Source organism: Neltuma alba, unplaced genomic scaffold, assembly GCF_004799145.2.
Source record: "Neltuma alba isolate B1F8T4 unplaced genomic scaffold, ASM479914v2 tig00003971_pilon, whole genome shotgun sequence".
NCBI classification, from domain to species: Eukaryota; Viridiplantae; Streptophyta; class Magnoliopsida; order Fabales; family Fabaceae; genus Neltuma; species Neltuma alba.
In genome coordinates this window covers 14811-30755 of record NW_021633502.1, presented here as the reverse complement: position 1 = coordinate 30755, position 15945 = coordinate 14811, and the positions used below count along the sequence as shown (strand labels likewise).

Genomic DNA, 15945 nt, shown 5'->3' with positions numbered 1-15945 from the left:
TCAAGTTTGAGGATGTCATGGATGACGAGGTTGACTTTGAAGGTGGACAGTGGCTCCACCAGCTAACTCTCCAGCCATGGCCGTAATATCATATTGGTGGATGCAGTTCTATTTGCATTATAATTCATTCCAGACCCATGTTTGGCTGTCCTTTTACTTGGAGCGTTGATGATGGATGATTTTGAATCGATTCGACGTGAATTTAATGCTTCGGGTTTCATGTTTATCCGGTGTTTCTGTATACTGATTCAGTTGGCGGAGGTATTAATTAACCTGAGGGATTATTTGCTTCGATGTGAAGTAAGTGGGAAAAATAGCTATGGACACTTCTCTGTGGAATTTAGCTCGCTTGTTTCTTCCTGGGAAATTTGTTGGGCCGCCTCATGAGATAGATGCATGCATTGTGGAATAACGTCTTATAAAAATGTCTATTTCTCATAACATCGTTCAGCAGTTACAACTTGTATTATTCTGAAAAGTATGCCCTACCGAAAGAAGATATTTCTCCTTGGAATATAATTTTAAAGTATAATCTAATTCCTGAATTATTCCACTTTGGAGGCACTGTTTTGAAATTAAACCGTGTGAATTTTTTTTTCTTGCTATCATTCATTTAGAGGAAATAATAACTCCCCAAAGTAAATCTCCAAAATGTCGAACTTGTAATTTCATATGTGAAAAATACTTAAGAAGTGTTATGAATTGTCAGTTATAAAATTCTTCATGGCTTCATCTACTGATCAAGTCAAGTTTTGCTTCCTGCTCGATAGCCTGGGAATGCACTCAAACAATCTTTAAAATATAACCCTACTCCTGGCTCGCTTGTTATCCGTATCCCATCAAAACTCTATTGTGATAAATTAGATTATCATAATATAACTCTGTCAAATTTATGTCGGTACTAATCGAGGAAATATCATTTCAATTATAATAGTATGTTGTTTTTGTTTGAAATAAAATATTAAATAAATATTCATGGGTCTGACTGAAAAAGAATATAATACTTAATTGACTGAACCCGAACCCAAAAGGAAAAAAAAAAAATCTCACATCGTCCAAAAACAAGAGATCCAATTACATCATTTCTTTTTCTTTGTTTTTTTTTTTGCCAGGAATTACATCATCTTTGTATTATATACATGTATAAATATATACAGACGGAGGTGATGTTTAAATTATTGTAGGATGAGTTGTTGCAATTTGATGCTTTGTAGGAAGAGATTCTATGGTTTGAATGAGACATCTTAAGTGAATTTAATTAAGTCGGGGAGTGTTTGGTTTAATCTAAAAGTACTTTTTAAAAATAGTTTATGTGAATCGAAACAATACTTTTAATTTCATATATTTACTTTATACATTGTGAAATCGTTTTTAAAATCATGGTTTAGTTTTTTTTTTTTTTGATAACAAAAATCATGGTAGTTTTTACCTAGACACTCTAAATAAAAAGATGTGTGCGCATGTGTAATTTAAGTTGATATCCTTAATCATAACTAATTATTTTGAACATAAATAACATACGTGATTATAGTTATTTATTCAACAAGCATTCGCAGACAATAAATCTCATGCATGTTTATTATTGATCATTTGAGCAGAGCCGTCTAATGTTATGCTCAACTAAATTGTCACCCAAGTTACAACGTCCTAGAAGCAAAAAAGGGAATATCAGAATTAATTACTGTGAAGACAACTTCTGATTATATATATTATCTTTTTTGTTATAACTAGATAAAGCCCTAATTAAAGTCTATGATAGGCTATGAATTATATTTTCTCATCAAAATCTATATTTACACATCATTTACTATATATTGTTATATCCGCGCACACGAGATTTAAAAATATTAACTACGTTTTTCTTTCTTGCGAGTGAAAATATTAATTATTCATGTATACAATTTTAAATGTAGTGCTTAAAGAAATTTTCAATAATTATATTGTCAAACTCATAAGTTAACTTTCTAAATTTTTTTGTTTTTTACTTTTATTTTGTAAGTTGTAACTTATAAAACTGTGTCGATAATATTATTCACGTTTGTAATTGGAAGATCATGGAAGGAAATGGAGAGAGAGCATGTGTTGAAAAAAAAAATCTAAGTGGCACTTACTCATCAGGAAATTGGACAGCCAAGATATAAGCAACTGGAGGTGAGTTTTGTCATATATATGCATATATATATATATATATATATATATATATATATATAAAGGGCAGTATTTTTAGTTTTATTCTCCCTTTTCTTTTCTGGTCCTATATTCGATAATGATCAAGGATAATGGAATCTAACGAGATCCAGCCATATTTTAAGCATATGAAAAATTCAGAAAAGTATAAACCACTTTCTGCAGCATAAATTCTATACTCAGAAGTTTAAATTAATTTCAATGAAAACTTAAAACCTCTGAAAAAAGGGGAACACACACACACACACAAAATCACGAATTGCTTTATGATCATCAGTTATATAATAAATAAATGAATAATTACTGAGCCACGTAACTTTTTTGTCAAGGTTGAGCAAATTAAAAAATTGTTCACGGTGATAAAAAATTAAAAAAAAAAACTTGTCCGAACTCTTCTATTTGACCACAACTACTAACGAAGAAGTCTTCTATTCTATAGGGAAATAATAAGTCTTTTATTTAACTAATCTTTTTGCATTAACCTTAAAAAAGGTTAAAAAGATGACGGCTCGTTGTTGATGGAATATATAATCCTATAGGTACCATGTACTGGAGATTTTTAATTATGATATTCTTTTTGGGTTGGTTGAAGACAAATAAATATAAGCCGTCCAAGAATAGTCCAGCAACAAATAATGTTACTATCTTTTTTTTTAATATAAAAAATAGTTGGGAGTTAAATTTAGTTATAAATACAATTCATTCTCCAAAATATTCTCAGTTATAAATATAATTTATTGTTCAAGACTAAATTATACATTTGGTCCTTTAATTTTATGTAAGGTTTAATTTTGATCCCTTAACTTTAAAAAGTATATTTTTAGTTCTTTAACTCTAAAATTATTAGTCTTAAATAATAATTTTTTGTAACAATCATGGTTCTTTAAAATGTTAAACTTAATATTTTAGTATTTAGTAATATTTTATAAGCATTCAAAAGTTTAATATCATTATTTTTGTTAATAGTTTTAGGATTAGAGGACTAAAAATTTACTTTTTAAAGTTAAGGGACCAAAATAAAACCTTGTGTAAAGTTAAATGATTAAAAGTATACTTTAGCCTTCATCAAAATAAAAAGTATACTTTAGCCTATTTTTTAAAATATTCTCATTAATTGCATAAAAAAATTATGAATAAAATTATACCACTAAAAGAATCAGGATACTGATTCCATGAAAAATTCATCATATAAATAATTAATGTTTACCTCGCGTAGAGTCCTTTTGGCTTAAATATTTTAAAAATTTACTGTAAGCCCCCCCTAGGAAAATATTATTATGGATCGGTGAGTTGACCATAGTTGAATTGATTGAATCATAATATAAGATAATTTCAAACTGACAATACGTATTGGCCATTGTTTATTCGATAGAGTCCTTTCATTGGCTTTCGTTCTTATCTCCTTTGAAAATGAGATCTTTCTTTTCATAATTAAAATTATCTTTACGCGAAAGCAAATTTGACTTATTTTCTTGTATTTCAGCACAAGGATCATTTTTTTCTTGAAAATTTCATATTCATCATCCGAACTAATCAATCAATTAATTAATTAATATCGTTTTCATCATAAAATTCATTTCACATCACTGCAGCAGTAATAAATGCCAATTAATGAAAACAAGTGTATGATCACTTTAACCTGAGACTAGGCGTCCGAATTTGACGTAAATGTGAAAGATAATTTTGCAAAAGCTGCCTCTAAAACTCTTAATCTCAAATCTGAATTAGATGAAGTTCAATGTGATCTTATATGAAAACAAGTTGAAATAAAAAACAAAAAACAAAAGAAGAACATATGTCTCTCTCACAGGCACAGGCACAAAAACATACCTCAATCTCATACAAACCGTCCCACACAATACACATGATTGATTTAATGCAGTCTCAATAATTTAAACGAAGCTAAAACTTTCTCCCATGCTGCAGGGAATCCAATCATGATGAAATTCACAGATCGTGAGTAGCTTGGACAACAAATTAAATCCACAACCAGACGATGAAGAAGGTGGGAGGCAAAAATCCCACCAAACTTTGATTTCAAAATCTGCGATGAACAGAGGAAAGATGCCAATAATTGTGGCCTAAGGTTGATCTCCAACCACAAAACTGTACTTCCATTTTGGATCAAAGCACAGGCGTCTTTTTTATTTGCCATATTTATATATGCATGTCAACACGTAAGAAAAGGAAGACAAAGAAAAACCACAGCGGCAGTTACAGTAAGTAGGGCTAGCTGGTAAAGTTAAGTTGAAAAGATGAGTGGTGGAAATAAGAAGGCAGAAACGATGGAGCTTGGGTGAAACAGGCAGAAGCACTACGAGACTGTGTTCGGAATAATGTGGGGGTTGTATTGAGAACAACACCAGGTGGGACGACCTGTGCTTGCATAGAGTTACAAACCAATCAAACATCTTTCAAATAAAAGATTAGTGATGAGAAGATTTTACAGATGGAAAAAATAATTAAAAACAGAGAGCTCAGATGCGCCTATATTCGTCAGAAGATCTGACGCTGGTGACAGAATCATCCGTCACAGTTGGCACACGGAGTCATCATCGCCCTACTGAAGTGCACCAGCCGGGAATCGAACCCGGGTCTGTACCGTGGCAGGGTACTATTCTACCACTAGACCACTGGTGCTTGTTGATTTGCTTGGGAAAAACCAATTAATCATTGTTTACTTTTTTTAATTTTACACCTAATAGACGGGCGTTTATGAAAAGCGGGGAAGCCCACAAAATAGGACCAGAAAAAGAACAAGTTTGAAGCACTGATGTGGATCTTCCACCTGGGCCTTTTGGGCTTTTACGTACTTCACAGTTCACGACATGTTAAGTCCGCAAAATATTTGAAGTTTTTGTGATTATATCATACGGGTCTAATGTCACATTTTTCATGAAAGGGTTCACGTTTAGGTTAGAGGCTGGATCAAGTTGAAAAAAGGTTAGTCCTCCTACAGGTTCGAAGAAAAATACCTCCTTTTAATAACATAATGCTGTGCCTAGTTAAAAAAAAAAAAATCAATCAAACAAAAATCATTTTTTTATGAAAATTGGACATCCATTCCCGAAAATTCTAGTTTGTAATTTTTATAAATCACACGGAGCTTGAAATTACTATTACGATGACAATAATTGCAAGAATTAGTATACGATCCCCCAATAAACATGGAATTTATGACAACTTACGAATCACGTACGTGCAAGGTTTTCTCACAAGACTTTGGCGCTAAAATTCCCTTGCCATCGCAATTTTTTGTTGAAAATTAGTCACACCTCATGCATCATCGCATGGGTGGACTTGTAACATTAGATTATCCTTATCATTAAATTGTAAAAATCCAATACCTCCTTATGTTCACAAGTGTTAATATACAAAATCAAGCTAATCATTCTCAATCTTGACATTGCAATCACACTGCATACATTGCATGGGCAAATTCCTCTTGCTATTTTTGTCTTTTTCTCATCAGAAACATACTATGTACACGATATATTATCCTTACAACAATTACAATAGTCACTTGAATTCGGTCGTGCCTAAACTACGTAGAAGCGAATTAAATATAATTTACATACACACCAACTATGGAGCCAGTTAAATTTAAAAAAAAAATACAAAAACAAAAAAACTGGGACAGATAGCCTCGCAAAAGCCTAGCCTGTGCAAACCTATTTTCTACCTGCTCCAATTTGGCACCTCTAATCTGAATAAAATCAGGTTGGGGTGGAGATGGATCACCCAGGTCATCTTCCAGCTACTAATCTAACGTTTTTTTGGGGGGTGGGGGGATAAAAGGTTACACTGAAACCCCATGTGAGCTACATTGTGGAAACTAGTTATGTTTCTCGTGGAAACCTATTTGGTTGGCCATGGACTCCATAAATATTGCTTCTGCCATGAAAAACAATGGGGGAATATCAAATAAAATGAACAGAATAACTGATTCGTTCTCAATTAAGAAGAAAACGAAATAAATAATTGAAATAAGCTGCCCTAAGAAAGATAAAAAGAAAGGGAGAAAAAGATTTAGAATACTGCACAAAGATCTTTAATCTGTTCTTCACTTTAAAATAAAGCTTGTAGCCTAGCACATATTCACTTAATTCACAACAGTTCAACACTAATGGATTTCACTGCGCACACAGCCCATGCTTATTCACCGGGCTGCATATATAACAATGCCAAATACGAGCCGGGGTGGTGCAAAGGTCTTGCATTTCACCACTTGAGAACAAGTATATGAAGAGTAGAAACCAGTATTGTTTCTCCACATCTGATCATATCAAGCAAGGTCACGCATGAAATCCTGTACTAAACCTAAAGGTCCAGATTAAAACTAGAGGTATATAAACTGCAACTGCCAGAATCCTGTGTATCCATTCCCATGAGATATCTAACATCTTCAGTATTACAAAAACAACAGAACTAGGAACACAAAATTTCAGAAGCATTGCCTGATATATACATCTCTAAATAACGGCAACAATCGCAAATTTAGGAGGGAGGAGCAGTATTTACACGCACTTTTGTACAATAAACCAACTGGAGCAAGAAAACAAGGGAAAACGGATGTCTCATCTCCATCAAAACTAAAGCCTAGTTCGTTAGCGTCTACTGTTATTCTCAGCATTTTTCTACTTATTTGGAACTACTCAGTTCTATGTATTCCCAGAGTGGAGGGAAACTATCTTCCATTTTCAGATGAGTGCACACTGTTCTTATTCTCACAAAATCGCCATCCTTTAGCTACACCCGCTGAAAGGCATAATTGTTGTTTCCATGTATTGACCATTACTGTTAATGCTACTACATATTCCCCATTCATCAGTAGCAGTCAGTGAGAAAGTGGGGGGAAGTCATCTTCATCCTTCAAATGATAGGCCTGCACTTCAATCCTGAATCCCAAACCATACACATCCCCTTAAAAAAAGAAAGGAAAACTACCGGGCACAAGCTATAACCATGTAGTGCTTCAATCTCAGAAAACAAATGCCAATAATTTAACACATCTCTTCAACATTTCAAGAAGCAAAAACGGAGATTTTTAATTACCTTTTGTGATCGACTCCAGCTATTGAATTAGGACTCTCCTCTGCCATGACACCTGAGCTAGGCACAGAGCCTCCAGAACTAGAAATGCCAGGTTCTGGATGACTGCTTATATCAGTTCTTGATGGTCCCCGCAGCTGAGGGCTAACAGTGTCAGCCTCATGTTTCTCAGATGGATGAAGGAAACCGTTAGCGTATTGAGATCCCCGTGTGGAAGGTTGAGAGAAATATGTATCAGACAACCTGGGTCTAATATTGCCAATAAGTGGATACCCTTCTAATGCAGGCTCAAAGATACCGTCCACAGACACGTTCACTTCTTGCAGAGCTGGAGCCATACCATATTTACGTGTGTGTCTCTGCAGTTGTCCATGAGCCCCAGGAACTTGGCCCCTTCCCCTTCCAGGTGTTGCCCTATCCTTGTATGGGCGGGAAGCCTGCAAAATTATGAGCTTGACGGTTAGATTTCAACTGCAAAGCTCCATCCATACAAACATAAATAGCTCAGAAGCATGTATCTATGGGAACGATATTACATCTAAATAACTTTCTACAGATACCATATTGGGGAAGTATGCTCCAGTTCCTCGTGGTTTTCTCTTCTCTTCAGGACCAAACGAGGCAATGGGGAGAGTAGGTTGATTTACAACATAAAGTTGTGGTCCCACAACAATACCATTAGAGTTTGCCTGAGGATGAATGTTGTGGTTAATCTGTAAACCCTGACGAACAGTTTCCCATAGATTCCTATTCGGTAACCTAGGAGACATGGGGGGACTAGGCACCACAAGAGGAGGGGCAGCAAAACCGTGACAAAGCTGACCATATTGTAGGTTCCTAATGTTACTGTCATAATCTCCAGTCAGGTCCAACAAAGCTTTCGAAGCTTCAGAGCCTCCAGAAACACTTTCAGCGCATCTATCACCATCAGAAGAGGAAACACCATCTAAGTTATCAGCTGCATTATTCAAAACTGCTGAACCATATGATGAAACGTTCTTCTCATTATTAGTTGAACAGACTGAACTGCTCACCATACCAGGCTTCACTTTCTCATCACCAAGAAAAGAATTCACAGCTGATTCAGTACAAGAAATCCCATTTTCAACATTCCCATTTTCTCTTAGCAAGCCAAGATTGGAGTGAATTAAATGCTTTCCTGACCCTGAATTACTCAAGAGAGTCCTCACATTTGAATATGACGAACCATTACTCACCATACCCAAGACTCCAGAAGTAGCAACACTATTAAAATCTTCAACAGGAAAATACCCTGAAACTACATTTTTATCTAGACTGGAATTGTATGATGGCCCTGCATGGGCGGAGATATCTTCTACTAGATTTCGCTCTACTTCATCTCTGACTTCAGAGTTATGTCGACCTTCCATCATAGTATCTTTGTTAAGTCCACCTGACAAATTGAGAAGTGCCATGTCCTCTGGGAAAGATCTAGAGTCAGAGGAGGATGAAAAGTCAAAAGCTCTTGCACCATAAGCCAAACTTGGCAATAGGATGTCATCCCATTGTGTGTTTCCATGCCTATCCAAAGTGTTTGCAAAGAACTTATTCAGCTCATCTTCTATTTTATCCTTGGGTAACATAAGAATCCAGCCAAGTTTACGGGCTCCATACTTGAAGGCACTGCGTATCCTATAGAAGTTACCTACAAGAGAATGAATGGCATGACGATATTAAATGAAGACACATAGTGGCTATTTTGGATTCTTTTTTTTTTTTTTTTTTGGGGGGGGGGGGGACACTGTATACTTGCAGCAGAGATCTTTAAAGCACAATCGTTTGTCAGAACTAACTAATACTGCCACGCAAGAATGATGAATAGTTGAAAAGGGATGAGAGACTTTGTGGAAAAGATGAATGACATGACATTGTTTAGAAAGGCAACACACCTCATGAGGAAACAAATACGGACATTGTCAGCAAATAATGAAGGAAACTTCCCCTCTAAGTACATATAATTTAAGTGCTCAAGGCGTTTTTTCTATTGCATAAAACTTAAGAGGGATGCACTCAAGATCATTGTTGTTTAGATCAAGGTCTTAAACAGGAATGGTCATGGGGTCAAAAAGATCAAATTGCATGGAGATGGGACCCTATGCTGCTGTCTATGATAACATTTTATAGCTACATAAAATTCAGAATAATTTACTATCAAATACTTCAGCACAACCCATAAATTTTTTTTTTAAAAAATCATGATTTATTTAACACAACTCATAAATCACCAGTGCCTCGTAATTCAAAGAATTGAGAAAAACTCAATTTCTAATTGGTTTACTTGGACAGGATAAAATAAAGTACCACCACTCAAAATGGAGTAAGGTAAAATTTAGAAAAAGTAAGGCAATGGTCCAACTTCTGGGTAGAAGTGCTGTTTTGGCTCTTTCCGGCTTTGCGTTGCCATTTTATTCTGGTCCACATTCTCATCACAGTCAAAAAAGCGCGAAACAGGGTTACATTGTGGAACTTCAGAATATTTAATTGAATCGTCAAACTTCCTTGCCACTCTCACTAAAGTCACCAAAAAAAAAAAAGTGCTATGAGCTTATCATTTCAATAAAGGCGAAAGGAGCACAATGAATGCTTCATCTAGTGAGCAAAGCAGAGATGGGTAATAGAAGACGAGAATGACCTCCATAAGGAAGATGCATAAACAAAAGACTCAAGAGATCTTCAAACCCCTCAACTAGATCGCACAGTCCTGGACTGCCAGAAGTCTTGAACACACCATTCTCACTCTCCAGGAGCAATGCATTCAGTTCTTACACTAAAAAAGGGGAAGAAAGAAAGAAAAGAAAATCAAGTTCCTTCAATGATCGCACTTGGACAAAAGATTCTATGACCAGGTTGCAGTCCTGGCATATCTGAATCCCACTTAGAATTGAGATAAATAAATGGCGGGATCATGAGAACTTGTAATCTGAGTCACAATCTTAACAGCCCTGCTCAACACAACCCTTTAGAGCCATTTCCCAAATTAGAAGGATCTTCTGTAACAAGTGACTCATCTGTACTCACTGAGCATGACTTGTTAAGACTAATCTGCCAGTTTTTCACATTTAAATCTCCTAAAATAACTCAACAAATTCTCAAATTAAAGGGGATATTTTAAGCAAAGGTAGGATTCTAAATACAGAATTATAAGTTTCGGTTGGGGGGGGGGGGGGGAGGGACATCATCTCACAGTGTTAATATCATCTGCGGGAACATAATTCAACCATTCGGATCAAATGATGAGGTCCTTAATACCTCTATTAACACTGCGCCCAAGGTTGTTGTTTTCCTTTAATGGATCAATGATGTTAAGGTGTTTCTGGGGAAATGCACGCATGCTTTGCTCAAGCCCCCTAGAAGGAACTGAAAACGATTCCACGCAATCTCTGATAAATTCTTCTGTTAGAAGTAGAGAACTCCCATTTTCTGGCGCCTCAGCTTCACCAAAAGAAATAGAGAATCAGGAAATCAATCATGATGGTGTTTGATCAACAAACATAAATATATTGCGCACCTACTATATCCGGCAGTGAAGACTTCTTAACTGGCCCCCTCAAACTAACGCAATAATTGTCCCAGTCAAATTTGCTGAAGTAATCCAAAAATCTATATAGAACCTGAAACATTAGGTAGAAAGGAAAATTTTCAGGAAAAAAAGGATGCATCAAAAGCATCATGCAATTTAAATAGTTTCTCCTTTTTTTTCCCCCATTTTTCTGAAAAAGTAGGACCAGAGGAGATTTGCTGGCGAACTTACTGCTAGTGGACCATCTAGGGATAAATGAAATTGATGGAAAATATAAAGAACTAGCGCTTCCAAAGCATATGTTGAAATCAGACCATGGTGGGCACCAAGGATACGACTCTCATAGTAGCACCAAGCTTTTATCAAGATAATACTACGCTTGAAAAGATGATCCTTTCCAACAAGACGATCAACCTGTCATTATAAAAGCAGAAATCAATTACCAATGAATTCAATTAATGCAACAACAAAATGGAAGAGCCAAACTGCATCAAAGTGAAATAACTCCAAACTATCACGCAAGAATGCATGCAAGTGGCAAAATTCATTGAGTATTAAGCCTTACGTCAAAACTCTAGGGGCTCCAAATAGAGCAATACACAAGAGAACAGTAAACATGCATCATCCTGCCTTCTCATGCGCAGAGCAAAAGTGTCCCTGACCCAATATTTCAAAAGTGGTTGGTGGTCTTCAGAAGATACCTTTTCAAGAAAACATAATGTACAGAGTCCTCCCAACTGATTGAAAGAAATATCTACCACAATATTCTGCACGATGCATTTGACAAGCTTAACCTGCAAATGAGTAAACCCCAACACCTCAATATAAGACAAATACAATTATCTACAAAATGAATCACTAGACAAATAACTCTTCAGCAATCCATATTTTAGCTTTTTCAGCAAATAAAAAGCTCCTTTCTTACTTAACACAAAAAATGCAAATGACAAGCAGCTCAAAAACAAACATGGTTGGCAGAAACAACCAGATATATTGTTTCAGCAATGTGTGCATAATTAGGAACATTTTGAAGCCCACAAAAGAAAAGAATAACGTTGAGCCCTGAATACCAGTTAGAATTCCTCATCCAAGAAAAAAAATAAAATTCAAATCGTATATTAACATAAATAAGGAGACTTTGATCACCATGGTAAAGGGGACAGGAAGGACATGGGATATTATAAAATCACATTCACATGAGCCAAGGATAAGAGAACTTTGTTTCCACAGATTACAGGAAGATAATGGCTTTGCCTGCACGGCATCCTTTTTCACACAAGAAGTTGCTGTTGCTCATCCCAATAGAGATCTCCTAAGTTATAAAATAAAAAATGTTCTACTCAAAATATTTCACAGATTAACAGAGATTTCATACAAATCAAAATTGGCAGGACTCATTCAAATTCTACCCAAAGTTACCAAAATAAAGTTCACTACTCTACAATAACCAAAGAAACAATTACTCTTACTAAGCTAAAAAATGAAGTTGAAAATAATAGCACTTCTTGGAATAAAGAACAGGAAGGTGAGTAAAAGGGCACTTGTGCATAAAATTAAGGCATTTTCAACCCCAAAGGGGGCATCGATCTCCATTCCCTACTAGAGAGTAAAATTTATTACCCTCTAAATTGAAACTGAATGCAGATTCAACATATTAAGGCTCATAACCACCCTGGAACTCTAATTTAAATCAATAAAAATATTAATATCCCAATAAAATATCAAGGAGGGTGGCAAGCACCTCAGCATCAATGAAGCGAACATCCTTTACTTCATATTCAGCAGCTTCATTGATTTCCTGCCCCCTTAGGACGGTATGAATATCAGATACTAATGCATCCTCAATATTCTGACCACTAAGTGCAGTCAAATCAATATCGCCATCTGGAAGATATGTTTTTAATGGAACCGATCCATATGGGAAGACCTGTAACCATGAAACAATGTCAAGGTAACCTACATATTTTTTCTATAAATATATTTTATCACTAGTTTACTACAATTAGCCAAGAAATTTTTCTTCACATGGTCATTGCACTCCACTGCAATTAATTGGATAAACAATTTCTATCAAATGGCATGAACCGGAAAGAACATCAGCCTTCATCCAAAGAAATATCGTTGTATGCTATCCAATTTGTTAGTACAATTATTGAATTGTCACACAAAATCACATCCCTTCTATTGGAAAGTAAAAGTAAATAAAATAAATCCAAAAACCATGGCATCCATCCGATTAACCACTCAATTCAGGAAATCATGGCAATGTATAATAATAGCCTTCACCAAATTACTCAATTGATTCAACTTGTTGCAGCCCCATTAATCTGTCCTGACTACATCAGCCATGTGATCTTGCATACGATAGCACTGTGTCTTCTATTTAATTCACCCTAATCACCACCATCAAACTATAAGAAGGAGAACTAGTGAATTTGTCAGCTGCAAGCATTCTTTAAAGAGCAATAGCAAAGGAGTCCAAGGGACACGAACCCTACGCGTTTCTAATGTCAACCTTTCAAGATATTGCTTCAATAAACAAAGTTGCCAAGCAATGTGATAGTGTGCGCTCAGCCAAGAAATCATTCCCACAGTTTTAAGGCAGCATCACGCTGTACAGATCATCGCTAGAAGCATAACACAAGCAACTCAAATGTGTCCGATATCAGAAGCTATATACCTGAACAAGTCTTAGAAGCTAAAATAGACAACACAAGCAAACAGATGACTCAAAGTTCATGCCCGCAACCTTGTAAAATAAAGACCAAGATATGAGCCTAACTGTCACAGAACCGATGCAACGTTGGACATCACACGCATATCCTCGACAATCTTGACATGACGTTCAAATTAAAAAGAACAGGAAAAAGAAATAGCAGCCATAATGAGACCAACATCACCTCGCACCCAACACCAAATTTAATCAATCTCTGTACATAATCAACGACCTCCTTCCTTCTCTGGTCGGCGCCCAAAGTGGGCTGTATCCTGCACAATATGTCACGGGTCGTTTTCTCGGCTCTCGACCAAGCTTCCGCCCCAACCGACGAAGGATCCGGGTTTGACGGCGGAAGCGGCGACGATGGTGGGGACGAGCACAGGCGATCCTCCGCAATTACGGCACCGGTCATTCGCGGCGAACTGACTTGAAGATCAGCCATGATGCCCGCAACGGGAATGCAAATGCAAACCTATACGACACCGTTTCAGTGTCAGGACTCGGAAATGCTGACGGCCCACAAGAGAGCTTCAACAAGCCAACACCCCAGAATCGGTGTATGAAACCACCGGGGCAGAAGCAACAGGGTCCCTAATTCAACTGCCACCTGTAGTATCAAAAAGGCATAGATTTTGACGGGCAGAAAACAGACAGATCAAAACGTCACGAAGGATACAGAGACTGGGGGCTTGGATTGGCAAATATTGATGGGCTATTTGGTACGGAACAAGGGAAAATTCGATCTCCAGAAATGCAACCCTAAATATGAAATCCAGAAATTGGCGAGCCAGACACGGGAAAAAGTTGGGCTCCACTCGACTTGAATCGAGTCAAACAGTTAAGGATTCTGATTCATGTAAACGGATCAATTTTTCGGTTTTACAGAATCGGGAAGGAAAGAAAACATCAAAACCTAATTTTTTTTCCCCTGGATTGCAACCAATTCATGAGTCAACCAAAGAGATTAGGGAATTATTAATTTTTGATCTTTCTTTAATGATAGAGTACGTGTTTTTGGGTGTCAAGATTTTGGAAGGAAATTACAATTAAATTCATGAAGATTAACTGTCTGTAATATCTCTAGTATGCGTCTTTGCATACCAAATTTTGGGAACATATAAATTCCATAATTAATTAAATTTAATCAAATTCATGATTTTTTTTAATAAATACAATGAATAGTGTTGGCAAAATTAAAAAAAAAAAAATACCGCTGATAGTTGCACAAGAGATAAGGCTTCTTCCGGGGTTAAAATATAAATGTTATTAGTTAGATAAATTTGATTAATTAATTAAAAAATTTATAATTAATTCAGGATGCTAAATTTAGAAAATTACTCTTTTGGTCCGAAATATAAAACCTTTATATTAATATGGATAAAGGTTTTATATTTAAGACGGGAAGTATAATATTCTAGACAAAACATGTTAAATTATAATGTATGCAAATGATCCTTAGTGAAAGTATTCTATAGGAGTGTTTGGGTTTTTTGCCAAACCATGGTTTGGTTTCCCAAACCATGGTTTGACAAAAAATTTGCCAAACACCTTTTATTTTTTAAAAACCATGGTTTCCAGCAAAACCATGGTTTTGAGCTGGAAACCTTGGTTTCAGTTGACGCAACACACCACCCGCCATATCTCTCGTTCACCGTCATGTGAAGTCCTGGAAACCATGGTATTAATAATTATTTTACGAAAAACCTATTTTATTATTTTATTAATATATATATGTTTTAATTTTAATTATTTTATTAATATATATTATTTATTAATATACTCCTCCGGTCCTAATTATAAGACCCAATTGACTTATTTGAGGAGATTAAGGAAGTAAGTTAAGTTGGTTATTTATAATAAATAAGTGTTGTCATTCCTAAAATATCCTTGCTAATTAAGTATATTGGCTAAAACTATCATTATTAGAAGGATTATCTTGGAAAAAAATGGATAAATATAAGAGACAAAATAGATTGGGTCTTATAATTAGGACCAAATAAAAAGTCAAATTGGGTCTTATAATAAGGACCGGAGGAGTATATACATATTTATTTATTTTATTAATATATATACGTATTAATTTTTTTATTAATATTTTTTATTTATTTCAAATAAACATATATTATGAAATATATCTATATATAATTATCATTTAAACTTATGTCATTTTTAGTAATTTCTACATATAAAAAAGTACTTCTGACAACAACTATCCAAACACTCTCACTTTATCAGAATCATTTTTTCAAAAAAGCTATTCTTTCAAAATCTATTCTCTCCAGAATCTATTCTGCAGAAGCTATTCTCCAAACTATGGTTTGAAGTTATCCAAACACACCCCTATGATAGCTACACAACATGATGTTTGCGTCCCAAAATGTCTTTTGCCTTTTTGTTTAATTTTTTTTAATATAAGAATCAGTTGATTAGTTTAAGACTTCAAGTA

General features: G+C 35.3%; 1 protein-coding gene and 2 non-coding genes across 6 annotated transcripts; all 3 read right to left on the bottom strand.

The window, feature by feature from the left end:
- Nucleotides 1-4660: 4660 nt before the first annotated feature.
- LOC114743199 (small nucleolar RNA snoR114) lies at nucleotides 4661-4748 on the bottom strand. The gene has a single exon (XR_003739981.1). It is a non-coding gene; the product is annotated as a small nucleolar RNA snoR114 (small nucleolar RNA).
- Nucleotides 4749-4756: 8 nt separating this feature from the next.
- TRNAG-GCC (transfer RNA glycine (anticodon GCC)) lies at nucleotides 4757-4827 on the bottom strand. Its single transcript has one exon. It is a non-coding gene; the product is annotated as a tRNA-Gly (tRNA).
- A 726-nt stretch (nucleotides 4828-5553) lies between these two features.
- LOC114743197 (uncharacterized) lies at nucleotides 5554-14387 on the bottom strand. Of its 4 annotated transcripts, none has more exons than XM_028931387.1 (9): nucleotides 13681-14387; nucleotides 12522-12707; nucleotides 11482-11574; nucleotides 11012-11194; nucleotides 10769-10871; nucleotides 10510-10692; nucleotides 7776-8905; nucleotides 7243-7676; nucleotides 5554-6081 (listed from the first exon to the last, which is right to left on the bottom strand). In XM_028931387.1, the coding sequence occupies exons 1-9, from the start codon at nucleotides 13939-13941 to the stop codon at nucleotides 6027-6029; spliced, it is 2628 nt and encodes an 875-aa protein (XP_028787220.1). In that variant the 5' UTR covers nucleotides 13942-14387; the 3' UTR covers nucleotides 5554-6026. The 4 variants fall into 4 exon arrangements, with proteins under 4 accessions (XP_028787220.1, XP_028787219.1, XP_028787223.1 ...); XM_028931386.1 differs by lacking the exon at nucleotides 5554-6081 and adding an exon at nucleotides 6205-7085; XM_028931390.1 differs by lacking the exon at nucleotides 5554-6081 and adding an exon at nucleotides 6205-7085 and having other exon boundaries at nucleotides 13729-14387.
- Nucleotides 14388-15945: the final 1558 nt, after the last annotated feature.